Here is a 16,538-nt window from a genome sequence, read left to right as displayed (position 1 = left end):
TTTAGTGTATAAAGTGCATCTCGGAAAGAGGCAATTTCAGATTCCTGATAGTGTTTCAAAGCTTCAAAATACTAATTAAAATAGAAATCCCATTCAGTTTGAGAACCGTGGTTGTTGTCCAGTTCAACTTGGAGAAAATTCAGTTCGGAAAGATTGACAGTTCCCCATAATGGCCATTGAAGTTCTAAATGACTTCTGGTTAAGCCAGTCCATTTATTTATAAATGTGCGTGTGGAGGGACCATAGTTTTTAAACATAAAACTGGCTGGAGTCCCAGTGGAGGGGTGGGGGGGCGGCGGCATGCCCTCAGAGCATTTTGATGACTGGGTCCTGTTTCTTAGAGGTTTTTCTGGAACAGCCTGGTCCAGAAGGAATCAGATGAAAGGCCAGCACAGTTCCAATAGGAACAGTCCGATTTTGAAAAGGAATCAGACTGAAGGCCAGCGTGGTTCTGCGGGAGAACCTTGCTGCCTCCATTCTGGCGTGAGTCTGTACTTTGTAATTAAGTTTCCCTTGCCAGCTTATCTCTTCCCGCAGGCCAAAGACCCTGAGGGCACGGCAGCCCCTGAGAGGAACGGAACTTACCCCCTGGAGCAGTGGGCTGGTCCTGGCAGGCGAGTCCCCCCACAGTTGACCCCAAGGCAAATGATGGATCGATCTGACTCTCGCCGCCCACCTGCCTTTTCCCACATTTTCCTTATATACACCCAGACCTTTATCTGGCACTTTGGAGACCATCTTGGAGACACTGGTCCCTCTGTCTTCCGGGTGGAAATGAGTTCTGTCCTGTTCCAACACCGCTCCTTTCTCTGCCTTTGGATCTTGTCAGCGGCCGGTAGCCAAAGCTGCTTTATGTGGGACCCCTGGGACCCCAGCTACGGTTTCATTAGGAACAGTCCCGTTCCTGACAGGAAGCAAACCGGAAGCTTGCACAGTTCCATCAGGAACAGTCTGAATTGCCCTGAAGGTCAAAGGTGCGGTCAGAGGTACAGACAAAAACAGAAAACCCCAAAACCCAGGGCTTACACAGATCCCAAGTCAAGCCCAGAGAGCTTAGACACAAGGCGTGAAGCTCAAAATCCTAGGAGAAAGCTTCCCCTGAAAACCCCAGGGTCGTAGATAAGGCAGTGAGCCCCAGCAGCTCCGGGGGTACCGCCCCTGTTTGCTCACCAGCCCCAGGGCCTCTCTGGATCGGCGTCTGATCGCCGAGCCCTGCAGATCTTGAAATAGACTCTGCCGGTTACTTTCCCAGCAACCGACATTGATTGGGAATGGAAGAATTGCAAACAAACAAGGTGTGGCAAGACTGTAGGCAAGGTCGAGGACAGGAGGGAGAGAGAGGTAGGCTTTTGAAGGAGAGAAGGGGGAGGTTGGAAGGGCGCTTAGGAACTAAAAGTCTCTTGGAGGAACCTGGGAGTTCAAAGTGTGACGGCTTCTCAGTGGCTGAGCTGTTCCCTGGGGCCCATGAAAGCACTTGTTCCTCCTGCTGGAAAGGCAGAGTAGTATCCCTGGGCAAGGTCAAGGACGCCTCTTCCTCTTGGGTCTGCAGTGGATGAGGAGTTGGGAGGGCATGAAAACTCCCCCCCCCCCGCCCGAAACCCCCGGACTCCCACTAGTGAGGGTTCCCATTGCTAATGTGCACAGTAGATTATAAAGCAGTAGGTTTCTGTCTGTTCGTTTGTTGTTTAATAAAGTATGGTGTCTTAAGAGAAGATACAAATGATCCGTTAACATTATGGTGTAATTCCTTCCTGTGTACGTTTTTACATGAATATACACGTGTATTTAATCGGGATCGTGTTATTTCTTACTACTGTGAATGAAATGTCTTTTGTTTCACTTTTGAGATGCAATTGATGACATTCTGTGAGTCTGAATGAAATCTTTTCAGCTTATATGTATATATTTTTGGGTTGGTGTATGAGAATATTACTGTTTACAGTAAAATGCTGACCTCTTTTCCCAGGTTTCATCTATGTCTGTGTAGTCTCTTAGTTTTTTTTTTTTTTTTTTTAGTTAGACCATTATTGTCCAGGGTTTATGATGTAGAAGCTAAAGCTGCAGAGAAGTTACATAATGTTAAAGAGGAGACAGCGTCAATAAATCACCTCGTATCCCTTCTTGAAACACCAAATTCTTATTCCTGGTACAGTGTTCTTTCTTCAGTCTGGTTTTTGTTTAATTCGTGACGGCACACGCTTCTAGCTGTGGCACATGGGCTCTTCCTGAGGAGGGGCTGGCCTCTGCGTCCCTTCCCAGCTTTCCCCCCCCACGCCCCACCCCCGGTCTCAGACCAGTGCCCGTGGCCACACTGGGCTGCTTTCAGTCCCCGGATGTGACCTGTTGGCCTCAGTGAAGTCACACGTGCTGCTCTTTCTGGAACACTTGTCTCCCCTCTGCTGACCACACCTTAAAAGCAGTTTTTAAAGGGGCCTCTGATGACCCGTCTCTTTACACTCCATGCCCTCCATGTTCTCCTCTTCTCTGGGACCTCTTGTTCCTCACCCTCATCACTCTGCGTAATACAGATGGTGATGCTACGTGTGTGTGTTTGGTTTGCTTCTTGGATATTTGTTCTTTCTACCCAGCGTCAAGCACATTGTCTTGCAACAATATATGGAAATAGTAAATGTTGGGCGAATAAAATGGAACGACTATCTTTGGTTAATAATGTAATTTTCTTGTTATTAATAATAATTTGAAGTATTAAAGTTTTAAATGACTTAGGTTAATTTTATTAATGTTATCTCTTCCCTTCTCTTTTCCTGTTATAAAATCTGTGTCTTTATTTTTTAGAGTCGTGCTCCAATTTCGGCGAAACTAGTGGCCAACATGCTCTCAGTCGCCGGGGCCGATCACATCATTACCATGGACCTGCATGCCTCTCAGATCCAGGTTCCAGCATTTTCTTTCTTGCCCTTATGACCAGGGGCTTAATGGGAGTGGTTAAATCCTAACTGTGTTAAGTTAAATTGTTTTCGAAGTGGGTGACATGACTCATGTTTGAGTGTGTATGTGGTTGCTGTCTTGGATTTTCATCTTTACTGGGCTTGGAAACAGAGTTTAACAGTTGCTTCCACTGTCTGCCACCAGTGCGTCCAAATAGTTGTGGAGGAGAGGGAATGGCTTCTTGGTAGTAAACTTTATCATTCCCATCTCCACTTCTCGAAGGTACTTAGAATGGCAGGGTTGCCAGGTATGTGTTTTTGACCTCCTTCCCAACTTAGTTCCTTCATGTATAAAACGGGCCCCGTTATACTACACCTACTCCGTGATACAATGCGGAGAAGCATTTGGCTTTCAATAAGGTGCTTAAGACACAACAGACCCCTTTCCCCCATTCCCCTGCGAGCCATTCTCCTAGTGCTTAGAATATAGGTAATCCTAAGAGACTAGAACATGTCTGCAAAGATAATAGATTGGACTGACCTAGGCGCCCGGAACATACCTGTCTTTTGATTTAATTCTATTAAAATTCAGAAAAGGGAGTCTGTTGAAAAGGCTTCTTTTGAATAGAAAATTCGAATTTTACATAATGAAAGAGGGTATCTTGTAAAAAAACAACAACAACAACAAAAAACAAAAACCCAAAAAACTCTGCAGTGTGACACTGACTTCTCCCCTTAGGGATTCTTTGACATCCCGGTGGATAATTTGTACGCGGAGCCCGCGGTCCTGCAGTGGATTCGGGAGAACATCGCCGAGTGGAGGAACTGTATCATCGTTTCACCTGACGCCGGGGGAGCCAAAAGGTAGCCCAAATGCACAGTGGTTTTTCTTTTTGTTCTATTTTTTTTAATGCATTAACTAGGAAGCATGTTTTAAATTACTTAACGCTCTATTGTGTAAATGGACGAGGACGGGGACTGCAGCCTTCCCCTGCAGAGTAGAGAGCGGTTCTCTAGGTTAGCATGTCATCATCGTTCATGCAAGAAACACAAGCATGTGTTTGTTTTCAGTGGACGTGTTTTACTCAAGGTGTTACTTTAAGTTAATTTTTTTCTGATGATAAGAGCAATGAGCCTAACTGGAAAAGAAGGCTTTTCATTAACAACGCAATGGATTAAGGCAGTCGTTCCTACTACAAACCCTCGACAGGGAAAGCCAAAATAGAACAGAGCTTTCAAAAAGAAATCTGTGTCCGTAGAGCACAAGAAAAGGGGGGATAAGATCCAGAGCCAAGAAATAAAGAAGAGCTGAAAACCCTGCTTCCGAGGCCTGGGTCAGGTATGAGATTCAGGAAGAGGCCGACGTTTTGGTGTTAACCGCCCACATAGAGGTCTCTAGAACAGTCCCCGGACTCTCAGAGGACTGACTTGGACAGAAACTGACATGGCACCGGAAGCATCAGACGCGGACACCCGGACTAGCGCCAGGAAGCCGTGCCGAGCTGCCCATCTAGCGGGCTTCGCGGACTTGGGGAGGGAAGGAGCGGTCGGTACCGAGAGTTCAGAATGCAGGGCGAGGACGGGAGAAGGTGGCTTCCGTACGGGCCGGACGCTTGCGGACTCCGCGTGATCCTGTAGACCTGGGCAGCGACCGTCTGGGAAAGGAAGGCTGGGTGGCATGGCGCTTTAGTGCCCAGGGGTAGGGGTCTCCGTCAGCAAGGGAGAGGGACAAGAGACCTCTGGCTGTCAGTCGAGCACAGACGCAGAGAAGCTGATAAATGGGCCGTGAGAGTATCCAGTGACCGTCGGGCTTCAGGATGTCTTTAAAATGCAGCTGCCTTTTTGGCTCCCCTGTCTGCCTGTAGCCTGGCTGGGGGGCTTAGAATCGAACTTAAAAGCTCAGGAGTAGCCCAGCAAAACCCTCACCCGGGACCTCCAGGTCAAAGTGTGCAGAGTGTCATCTGTCTGTCCGTCTGTTGGAAATGCTTGCCCTTTACTTGGACACTTTAGTAAGTCACGCGGTGGACTCTACATTCGGACACGGTGACTGCAGTGGCCCGATCGGAGGGCGGAGGCAGACGAGCAGGTCAGAGGTAGGTGAGCCTGAGACGGAGCTTGTTGTTAGTGACGGTGCTTGTGAGACCTGATTTGCATCCGCCCCTGCTGTTCTGCAGCTCTGAGGAGTACGGCGCCGTCCCGGAGCTGTGCCTGCCGCAGCCCTCCTCCGTTCCCGGACGTTTTCCTCACCGCAGAGCAGACCCGTGCCCGCTAGCCAGGCGCTCCCCGTTCCCCTGGCTGCCGCTGCCCTCCTTCCCGTCTCTGCAGACATCGCGTGTGCACGGCTCGTGCAATACGCGGTCCCTCGTTTTTATTTTTATTTTTTTAAATTTTTAAAAAAATATTTCACTTATTTATTTGGGAGAGACAGAGAGAGAGAGAGAGCATGAAAGAGAGAGGTCAGCAGGAGAAGCAGACACCCCGCCGAGCAGGGAGCCCGATGTGGGACTCGATCCTGACACTCCAGGATCAGGACCCGAGCCGAAGGCCGTTGCTTAACCAACTGAGCCACCCAGGCGTCCCGGTCCCTCATTTTTAACCAGGAAAAACTACTCCGGAAGCTAATAAGCCAAAAGAATAATAGATGCCACAGACTCTTGTTGCCTTTTCTTTTTCTATCCCGACCCTGTTTTTTTATTATATAGTCTCAGCCTACGCGTCCTGTTCGCGGAACTTCAAATTGGGTCATGTTCCCCATCTCCCTCTTCAGACACCTCCGTTCTTCCCAGCGTCAGAATTCTGTTGTTCAGACACATCCCCCTTTTCAGTTGACACAGTGGTAATCTGCCGCACACACCTCTTCCCTGTGCTTTTTAAGAACCATCCTCGTTTTGTCTTGGCCGTGATTCCACAGCTATGCGGTAAATCCACTTCTTTACGGCTGAGCGGTAATTCCACGGTACGCATACATCCGGACCCCTTGACTGAGTCCCCTCGTTCCTCGCCCAGAGGTCCTGTGGTGTGTACTCCTAAGCACGGTCCCGCAGCACTGGCCTGACTGTGTCTGGAGGACGTTTGCACACATGAGCTACTCCTAGAAGGGCCGTTGCCCAGTCCTAGGGCAAGAGCCATTTTGGTTAGCATGAACAGGAACAAAATTGGGTCTTTTGGAAAAGGTAGACAGGTTGACCTTCCCAAGCATGAATGCCTATGACTTTCTCCCCAGGCCTGCTGCCATAGCAGTTGGGCAGACCTTTTCTACTTTATGAACCAAATAGTGATGGCGTGTGGTTTCTTTTCCTGTTCATTCTGGTTGCTATGGACAAGGTCCGGCACGTCTTTTCCATGAGGATCATTTGTCATGTTGGCTAGAGGCCTTTTCCTTTGGGTCATTAGGGGTTTATTTGCTTTTTTTTTTTTCAATGATTCTATTTATTCGACAGCACAAGCAGGGGGAGCAGTAGGGAGAAGGAGAAGCAGACTCCCTGCTGAGCAGAGAGCCCAACATGGGGCTCGATCCCAGGACCATGAGATCATGACCTGACCCAAAGGCAGATGCTTAACTGACTGAGCCACCCAGGTGCCGTGGATCGTTAGAAGTTCTTGGAAGACAGGAGGCTGTGCCTTTGTTCCGTGCGGGTATAGTGCGGATACTTCCCCAAGTTCTTCGTTTTTTTTTTGTATTTTTATCTTCTACAGGACTTATGGAACATTTCTTCTGTTGTCATTTATTTCTTTGTGTTCTGGCTTCTGGGTTTAGAAGGGTTCACCCGTCTCTCAATTTTTCTTCCATGATTTCATCTATTTCAAGACAAATTGCCCTTTTCCTCTTTAATGTTCCAATTTTTCTTCCATCTGATAGTTGTTTTGGATTAAAGAGTGAAGAAGAATCCAGCTTTTTCTCCCCCCAGCCATCTAGTTGTTCCAAAACTATTTATTAAATAATCTATCTTTTCCCTTTTGATTTGAAACACCATCTTGTATACCGAATTCCCCCATCTACTTGCCAACCCTTGTGTGTGGGTATTTTTTTTTAAGATTGATTTATTTGGCAGGGTGGGGGAGGGGAGGGACAGAGGAAGATGGAAAAAAGAGAATCCTAAGCTGACTCCCCACGAGCAGGACCCTGAGATGGTGACCTGAGCCAAAACCCAGAGTCAGATGCTTTAACCAACTGAGCCACCCAGGCACCCCAAGCCTTGATTTTACAAGTGCAGAATCAGGGGTGCCTGGGTGGTTCAGTGGGTTAAGCCTCTACCTTCGGCTGAAGTCATGATCTCAGGGTCCTGGGATCGAGCCTCGCATCGGGCTCTCTGCTCAGCAGGGAGCCTGCTTCCCCTTCTGTCTCTGCCTGTTGTTCTACCTACGTGTGATCTGTCAAATAAATAAGAAAGATCTTTTTTAAAAAAATAAATAAATAAAAATAAAAGTGCAGAATCAACTAACCAGAGTTAGCGGCCAGCGCTGAGATGCTGTTTTTTGCAGATCCCCTTCGAGGCTGTCCCACTCAGCCACCCCGCTCCCTCTGCCAGCAAAGCCAAGCGTTTTAGGAGCGGCTCTTGTGGATTTTATTGCCACCTTCTTTCCTTTTCCACAAGGTTTCTGCTACATGTCATTAGCTTCTTCCTCTTCTGGGTAAGCTGGTCCCCAACTGACAGAACCGCTGCACAGGTGCCCCGTGATACATACAGTGGACATGGTCAATGGCATCTTTGCTCCATGCAATGAAAGTCATCTCACCAAAGAAGATGGGTATCAGACCCGTTGGAACCCACTGCCTTAGTTAAAAGCTTTGAAGCTTGACTCGCTGCAGGTAAAAGGATTGCCACAAGAGGGCACTCTTGGGTAGTCTCCGAAGCTCAGTGGGGCTGACTGCTCAAGGGCAAGTAAACCCTTAGAAGGGAGCTCACTCTTGGTGTAAACGGAGAACCGCGCTGGGAACTTGGTGAAACAGATTCAGATTGAACTTCTGTTGTTTTCTTTTGGAAACAGTGGAAACACATGTTGAGAAGAAATGGCCAGGAAACTGTATATTTTGTTCTAGGTTTTTCTGGGCAAGATCCGGAGCGATACCCTGGGTCAGCATCATCTGGTAGGAACACATACGGAGTCTCGCGCAGGTGGCGGAGAAGGGCTGTGGCCACACGCCACGGGCGCGCGGAGACGGCTGGCCGGCCTCCTTCTCCCTGTTGCCAGCCCAGCCCTTCCTGAGTGGGCAGCTTTGGAGCGTTTGCCGCAGACGAGCAGAGAAACTCACGGTTTCCTAGTCCCAAGGCCTCTGGTGCAAGGAAGCCTGTTCTCCTTTGCTGTCGTGTTATGTGGATTTGTGAGCCGGGACTTTGTCCCCACTGGCTACGCCACAAACTGAGCGAGTCGCGGTTTCTAAATAACTTGATTTAAATTGTCTCTCAGCGATCTTTTTTCCTTATTCGTTTTTCATATACACTGTATTTTCATGCTGTTAAACATACAGCTGTTTCCTTGTGCTTCTTTTTTACATTTTTATTTAAATTGCAGCTGGCTGACATGCGGGGTCACATTAGTTTCGGGTGGATAGTAGGGTGATTCAACACGTGTCTCTGATTGTTTTTAAGGAGTCGCACGAACACTAGCAGGTGGCGTATGGATTTTTCAGTCCGCGGTTCTAGGCAGTTGTAGCCAGGCGCCCGGCAGTCGTCAGCGGCTGCCACGAACGCAAGGCCACGTCAGTACATGTCTCTCTCCGTGGCTTGCTTACTGCGCATCCCAGGCCAGGCCTGGCTTTCCAAGTGAGGCCCGATGACCTCGCTATCTTGAGTGTGGTCGGTTAACTGCCTTCCCGGAACACAGCACTGAACGACAAGCGCATTTCTTCATAATGACAAGATTTGACACGTCTCTCTGTGTCTTCAAACAGGGTCACCTCGATCGCAGACAGGCTGAATGTGGAATTTGCCTTGATCCACAAAGAGAGGAAGAAAGCGAACGAAGTGGACCGGATGGTTCTGGTGGGCGACGTGAAGGACCGCGTGGCCATCCTCGTGGACGACATGGCTGACACATGTGGCACCATCTGTCACGCCGCGGACAAGTATGAAGGATGGTGTGGGCAAGCGTGAGGGCATCTCATTAGGAAAGGAGAAATGGCAGCTTTTAAAAATCGGGCCGATGTTTCCAAATTATCACTGGCTGCTTGCAGAAGGTGTTTCAGACCAAAGGACCGTCTAGGCCCATTTCTTTTTCTCAAGAGGAAAAAATCCCACGGACCTTTATGGCCTGGTTTCCATTTTCAAGGATGAGCTTTCCGTGTATTTAAAATAAAGGGTCAGAGAAGGTGCTTCCCCTAAAACAGCTCAGAAGGAGAGAGGCCATCTTGCAGGCTCCTTCCGGCCTTTTCTTCCTTCTGTTCGGCCTTCCCTCGAGCCTCCTTAGCCCCGGGCTCCAGGAGGATTGAAGGATTGAGAGCGGGGCTGTGGGGAGCGGGAGCCGCACCCCGCCAGGCGCGGCCGCGGGGCACCTGCGAAGGGGCCGGCCTGACTTGAGACGTGCGGGGGGGCAGATTGTGCCCACTGGGTTACCCACATAGTATGAAACAAAAACCATGTAAACTGTGTCACTTATTGTTCTGTACTGGTTGTAGCTCAAAATGATGATAGTCTGGCTTTCTTAGTTTAACCCTGTGCTTCTCACCCAAGGGCCATTTTGGTCCCCTACAGACATTTGACAGCATCTGGAAACGTTTTTTGGTTGTCCCCAGTGAGGGAGAGTGGGAGGGAGAGGCCAGGGATGGTGCTCAGGAAAGAATTACGGAGGCCCGAGGCCGAGGTTGACAGAAAGAGTTTTGCCACTGCATACCTCAAAAGATTCTTTTTAGGTTAATAAATGCAAGAGAAATTGGTTTTCTGATTTTCTCTGTGGAACACACTTTTTGCTTTTTAAATCACACTAAGGGGAGAATGTTTCAAGGGTATTTGTTCTTTTTTTTTTTCCCCCCTTCTTCTGTTTTACAGGCTGCTCTCGGCTGGAGCCACCAAAGTTTATGCAATCCTGACACACGGGATCTTCTCGGGACCAGCTATTTCCCGAATAAATAATGCCGCCTTTGAAGCTGTTGTCGTCACAAACACCATTCCACAAGAGGACAAAATGAGACACTGTCCCAAGATTCAGGTAACTCCTATATGGCAGGCAGAACCAAGCAGCGTGGAACATCCGTCCAATCCTGAAAACAGCCCCCATGGGGGCCTGTGGCCTCTCCCAACCAAGGGCGCGATCCCCGCTGGGTCCGAGCGAGGCTGGGACCAGCGGAGGGCCAAGTTAGAAACAGTCAGCCGATCAAACCACACCAGAAAAGCAGTTGAAAACAGGCCAGGCGAAAGCTGAACAGCACGACCATATGGCCCAGGAGTCCACCTCTGGCTCTGGACCCCCAGACTTGAGAACGCGTGTGCGGATGAAAGCTCGCGCATGTCTGTCCGTAGCTGTGCTCTGCGCGGTAGCCGGAAGGTGGAAGCGGCCAGGAGTCCTTCCGCAGGGGAGTGGACCGCCAAGGTGGGGTCCAGCATCCCTCAGCCTTAAAGAGGAAGGATGGTCTGGCATAGGTGACAACATGTGAACTTGAAAACATGGTGTTCGGCGCAAGCGGCGGGCCACAGAAGGACGGGTGGTGTACGACCCCCTTCTCTGAGGGGCCCAGAGCGGTCCAGTCGAGAGACGGAAACGAGGGTGGTGGTCGCCAGGGGCTGGGGGTGAGGAGGGGAAGCGGGCACATGACGCGGACAGAGGTGCTGCTGGGATGCTGGAAACATTTTGGAAATGGCACCAGCGATTGGCCGCACAGCACTGAGAACGCGGTTGATGGCGGGTGAAGGGCCATTCTCACAGTACGGATATGTTCCCACAGTTTTTTAAAAATGGAGGCGAAAAAACGGGCCCTGCTAAGGATATTTAGAGCTTTGCCCCTTCCTGCCCTTCCTGACTTGGGAGGTCGCTGGAGAGTTGGTGGTGATCAGATTGTACCGATGGCCTGGAACTGTGCCGAAGGGATTTGAGCCCCGGTTTTGGCTCTAGGCTGCGGGGAACCTTGGCGAGTCATTTCATCGCCAGAAGCCTCCATTGTCACCAGCAGAGCAAGAAGGTGGAGCCGGGCGACCCGCTTCGTGATTTCTGACCCGTCCAGTGGCAGCGAGGTTCATTTGGCACAGGGCGGGGGCGCAGCATTGGAAAATGGTCAGAGTAGCTTTGTCTTTCATCTTCCTCCCTGACTGACGGTAGTTGCGAGTCTGCAGACTACATACAGCCCCTGGGCCTGGTTTGGCCCACCACCTGGTTTTGTAAATAAAGTTTTATTGGAACATAGCCGCACTCATTTGTCGATGTCCGTGGCTCTTGTCACACTACAGTGGCCGAGTTGAGCCTGGCCCGCAAGCTGAAAATACTACCCCTGGGCCTTCCCTGAAAACCTAGCGCGCTGACCCCTGAGTGAGGTGATCTTAAGTGGCGCGGTCACTGCATTTTGGGAAACCGAGAGAGAGGAAAGCCTTCCACGTCGTGATTGCGTAAAATTAAACCAGAGACACCCCAAGAGAAGGACGTCTCTGGCTAGCGGACCCCGAGAAAAGCCTTGGAGTGTTCGCACTGGGACTCTCGCTCCCCCAGTCCCACGCGTGTTGGTGACTTGAAGATCGAAGTGGGGGCGGCCGGAGGGGGCGCTGGGTGCTCGCACGTCTCTGTGTGCTGGAGAAATCCTTTCTGGGCTCTGTGGCTTCTGTGTTTTTTTGCTAACTACGACTGAGGTGTCCCCCTGTGCTCTCCCCTTTTCTGTTGGCCTGCAGGTTATTGATATCTCAATGATCTTGGCGGAGGCAATCCGGAGAACACACAACGGTGAATCCGTGTCCTACCTGTTCAGCCACGTGCCGCTCTAGACCCCCGACGGGGAGCGCGGGGCCGGCCCACTTGTGCGTGCTCGCCTGACTTCTTAGTTTTAGGACTCAGCAGTTCTAGGATATAATGCAGAAGCATCCCATCTTGTATCCTCCAAGACGCATTGTTTCCCCCCTTCTCAAGCTCAAGACCATTTCTTTCCAGGTTGGCGGGGGAGGGTGGTGGCTGTTTGATCCTCGTGAGTGAACTGTTGTTAATGAGATACGTTTCGACATCCCGACTTGTCCCGACAGGTGACCCTCCTCTTTGTTTTGCCAGTACTTTGAGGCCACAACTTTCAAGTATGGAATTCTTCCGCCAAAGTTCATAGTTTATGTATTTCGAGGTTGCCCAAGGCGACTTCAGATTAAAGCCTTCTGTGTAAATAAGGATAATGGCTATGGACATTGGGGTGAAACCCTGTATACAGAGTTAGCCTTTTACTTCCGGGGGAACCTTAGAAAATTGATAATACCCTGAGTTTGGTTTTACTTTATTTTTTTCTTCTTAGTAACCATGATTCAGATAAACCATTGTGGTTATTCTTAATTTGACCAGAATTTAAGCAGCCCAAGATGGCCACTGACACATTTACTTTCTGATAAACATGAGACAGCAGAGTCAATCTGCATTTTTTTTTATTGCCCCTTCTGAAAAACACATGATAACCATCACTTACCTGCAATGTCCTGTTCTAAAATTCCAGAATTATGTGCAGCGGTAAATCTGATTGAGCAAGTGTCAAGATACACCCTTCCGGCTCACTGGGGCCACTCACGCTGTGCTCTTCTGTCCCGCCGTCTTGTTTTATGGCCTTTTGTTAGTTCCGGCTTTTACTTTGTCTTTTTCCAATAATTTCACTTTGTGGGTTGCCGCTAAAACAAAGATTCCCCTAAGTCTCCTCAGATTTACTGGTCTGTTCATTGTTCTTGACATAATAAAAAGGTGAATTTCTGTTGAGTACCACCAAATGCATATTTAAACGTGACCTCCTTTGTTTTAATATTCTTTTGCCTTTTGTCATCAGAAGTAGCAAGTCTGCTAGACTACTGATGATTTTAACTAAAACCATTCCATGAAGAACGTGGGTAAGCAAAGCCTACAGAGAAAGTAGAGATAAGGAAGCATTCTTTGTCTTGTGACAGTAGCGTTCCAATGGTGGCCCAAGAGCGAGGGTGGAGGCAAAGCTTGCTTTACTCACACGTGGCCCTTGACAGCATCCTCCTCGGTGAGGTTCCGCCCCACGTGTGGCAGAAGAGAGGTTTGCCTGCATAGACAGAGCCTGAGAATAATAACAGTCCCTCTCTTCTGCTGAATCTTAAAACTCGAAGAGAGGAAATTGATCTAAATTTTGCAGGTGGCAAAACCAAATCCAGAAGTCAGTAACGGACTTGAACAGCAGTCCTTAAGGTTTCAAACTTCACCACAGCAGAGGTCGAGGTCAAAAAATATCGTCTGGGTCATTGCGGAGATGAACGTCTTGCTGTTCCTTAAAATGGATTTTGAGGAAAGTAGTATTCTAGCCTGGTAGAGTTGGCTGTGCAATGTGGATTGACTCTCTCTAGGTAGAGTTAACTTGATAATGTAAAGAGCCTCCTTAGATGTATGTAACTTTTAGTTTTGATAAATGAGGAATATCTATTTCTTGGAAATTCTATGCCTAGACCAGTGAAAAGGTAGTTACAGACACGCACACGTAGACAGCCTTGGCATACAAGCGTAGACACATTAACATGACTGAAAAAAGTTGATTTAAATGTGATCCTTTTCTCTCAAGTCTAAGAGCTCGTTTCAGAATAATCTTCAGATAAAAATTTGCATGATCATGATTGAATTAACAACTGCCTCTCTCTTCTAGTCTCACTTTGTTGTTTTTCAAGTAGTTCTGATACATTAACTAATTGGCTAGACTTGGCCACACACAGCAGCAACACAGACCCCCCTCGGCTATGTGATGCTTTCAGTTCAAGAAAGATGATGAAGGGGACCTCGGGAGCAGCCCCATCCGCAGACTCTAGCCTTTGCTGCCGGTGTGCGGACCTTAAGCGAAACCACCAGATCTCTCGGTTGGGTCCAACTCACGTGTGTGGGGCCGAGCAGGGGAGCCGCAGAAATACACATGCCCCGGAGCCGCTCGCGCTCCGGCCGAAAGTGTGTGAATCCGCGTGCAGATGCTCCTGTTAGAACGGGCCTCTGTTCGGATGCAGTGCTTACATGCGTTTAGGATATAGGATTTTGAGGTCGTCGAACACTGTACTAACACATTTCAATAAAATCATGCTACTTTTTTCTGTTATAGTTTGTGTCCTCATTGCAAAGTGCTGCGTTTTGATGGGGTTCCTGAACGTGTTTGCCACTTCATGATGCTAGCCTGGCATAGAAAATTACAGAGAAGCCAGAAGTTAATTGAAGTCAGCTTTTCTCCATGGTGAAGGTATTTCGGGACTGACCAGCAGCCTTCCTTGTCCCAAAGTTGATAATTCCCAGTGTTGCCCATAAAAGTCAGAAATGGCACAATGCACTTATATGTTAAAGTAGTAACAGTCTGCCCGAGAAGATCACCATTTAAGACCCAACGTGATGGAATGTACTAGAAGGGAGGAAGAAAATAAAGGAGAGGTGGGATCCCAAAACGTCACCAACTTTACAATTAACACCTAGTAATGCTGTCACACCCCTTCCGAAGTGTTTCATTTCATCTCGGCGTGTCCGTAGCCAATCTGCTGGCTGAGCTCCAGGGAGGACAGGCTGAGTGGCGAAGGGAAAGCAAATACGAGGGGGCAGAGGGCCGAATCGGGCTGAGGAGATCCGAAAGGGCTTTGTGAAGGGACCGCCCGTATAGATGAGAATTTGTGGCGAATGTTCCACAACCAATGGCTGTATTCCCGCTGCGACCAGAGCGGGACAGGACAGGGCATTTGTATGATGTGTTCGAGTGAGGATGGCCCATGAACATGGAAGTTCAGGGCTGAGGCGTGACACCGTCTCGTTCATGTGGAGTGTAGGACGTCTACAGAATCCCTCCTTTTTACTAGGAATCTTCATCTTCCTGGTTTATTTCCCCGTAGCCGGAGAACACCCCCTCCACCTTGTCCCTGCCCTTGCTTTCCAGAGCTGTGTTCCGATTGCTTTGTTTTGCTGTAGCCCCTGAACTGTTTTCTCTCCTGGAAAGCAAAGTGCGCGATGCTCAGAAGCAGGTTTCACCACTCAGTACAGTGAAACCAGCAACGAAAGCTCTTTGGGAGTCACGTCTCTTGCCTCAGTTTCCATAGATGGGAAATGGGAGAACAGGGCAATGAGGATTGAATGAGATCTCTGTACGGCGCTTAGAACGGAGTGTTCTGTACACTAATCTCACCTTTTAGACCAGGCATCTTAAGTCTTCTCTCTGAAACGATAAGTAGATGTGAAGCAGCAAGATTTTCATGCATTTTCGAGACATTAAGCTGCGTGCGCATGTGGTCTAGTCACAAGCACCAGCCCCTCACCCAGAGGGACGTAGTCCTGGCGTGTGACCGTCGCTGCCCACACTGTCCACGGCAGCGTTCGGTGGCAACAAGTGATCGTGTGTTGAAAGTCCCCCGCAGCGGCTGTGGAGGCGGCAGGGAAGAATGGCCTACGGTAACTGACGTTCTCTTGGTTACATCTACGCCAGTGAACCCTTAGCTGGGGGAAAAGAGACAAACCGCCCTAACCGCTTACACTGGGCACCGCTTTCGGTTGGTGTTGTGCTGGGACGGAGAATCGAATCGGGTTGTTGTGAATAGCCTCGATTGATCATGGTCACGGTCTCTGTTGTTGGCTCTGGCAATCTTGCTGCGTAATCAGAGATATGGGAACACTTGATTCCAGTGACTTTGCGGGCTCCAGCCTTGGCAGCCAACATACAGAGGATCCCTGTGCCAGAGCCCACATCTGGCACCACCTTGTCCTTGAAGAGGTGCAGGTTGTGAAACACGGAGTTTCTGTACCTGCGGGCGTGGGCCTTATCTTCCAGCATCTCGTGAATGCTAAGGCGAGCATAGGAATGAAGTAATCCTTCTTAGACTTCCTATTCTTGACTTTGGGCTTCTTGCTGGTTTTTGCTTGGCGACAGGAGACCTCCATGATGCAGTTCGTGGCCTCGGCGGCCACCACCCCCAGCCGCACCTCCTCCTCGTCCCCCGCCCCGCCCCAGCTCACACTGTTCTAATGGCAGAGTCCCACGGCCAAAAGGAAAACCAGCACAAGTCATTTTACATTTTTTTTTTGCATTTTAAAAGAGCAATAAAAAGAGACCGGCAAAGCAAAAGGCGGGCATGCTGTGGACAGTGTCCTAAATGGGGAGCAAGCTGTGTGGCCTTGGGAAAATGTATACACCACTCTTAAGTCTCAGTATCTGCCCAAATGAGGGCGGATGATTGCTGCAGTCCCCTGGGATAGGGGTGTTCATAGGCTATGCTATCTATTGTAGATTTAGTGGGAATAGCTAGTAACTGAAGGTTATGGTTCCCAAGAGGCAAAGAAGATAACTTCCCTATCAGGTGAACCACTTGTTTTGGCTGGCGGAGAACTTTCTCAATTTTAGTGCCATAAACCTTGTACCCCAAGAAGCCCTTCCGTTCTGAGCAAACCAGCATGCTTGGTCACCCCCATTTTGTCTTCTAAGTAGATTGTTCTGGATCCCCAATGCTTGCCTCAGCTGAGGAATCCCACAAGCATGGCTCTGATTTTGTGCCAGTTGCAACAAAAAGCAGGCTGTATCACGAG

At 49.2% G+C, this 16,538-nt stretch overlaps 1 protein-coding gene across 2 annotated transcripts in view; it reads left to right on the top strand.

Moving 5' to 3' along the window:
• Nucleotides 1–14,085, top strand: part of PRPS2 (phosphoribosyl pyrophosphate synthetase 2) — a 34,296-nt gene extending 20,211 nt beyond the window's left edge. For both annotated transcript variants that reach the window (XM_044234672.1, XM_044234673.1), the window contains 5 exons: nucleotides 2,797–2,895; nucleotides 3,628–3,752; nucleotides 8,782–8,955; nucleotides 9,875–10,034; nucleotides 11,699–14,085. In XM_044234672.1, coding sequence (XP_044090607.1) covers nucleotides 2,797–2,895; nucleotides 3,628–3,752; nucleotides 8,782–8,955; nucleotides 9,875–10,034; nucleotides 11,699–11,791 — 651 coding nt within the window. In that variant the 3' untranslated portion in view covers nucleotides 11,792–14,085. The remainder of the gene's footprint in view (nucleotides 1–2,796; nucleotides 2,896–3,627; nucleotides 3,753–8,781; nucleotides 8,956–9,874; nucleotides 10,035–11,698) is intronic.
• The last annotated feature ends 2,453 nt before the right edge of the window (nucleotides 14,086–16,538 follow it).

The sequence above is a fragment of the Neovison vison genome, chromosome X (assembly GCF_020171115.1).
Source record: "Neovison vison isolate M4711 chromosome X, ASM_NN_V1, whole genome shotgun sequence".
NCBI classification, from domain to species: domain Eukaryota; kingdom Metazoa; phylum Chordata; class Mammalia; order Carnivora; family Mustelidae; genus Neogale; species Neogale vison.
The sequence above is the reverse complement of the archived record's forward strand: the minus strand, read 5'-3'. Positions and strand labels throughout refer to the sequence as shown.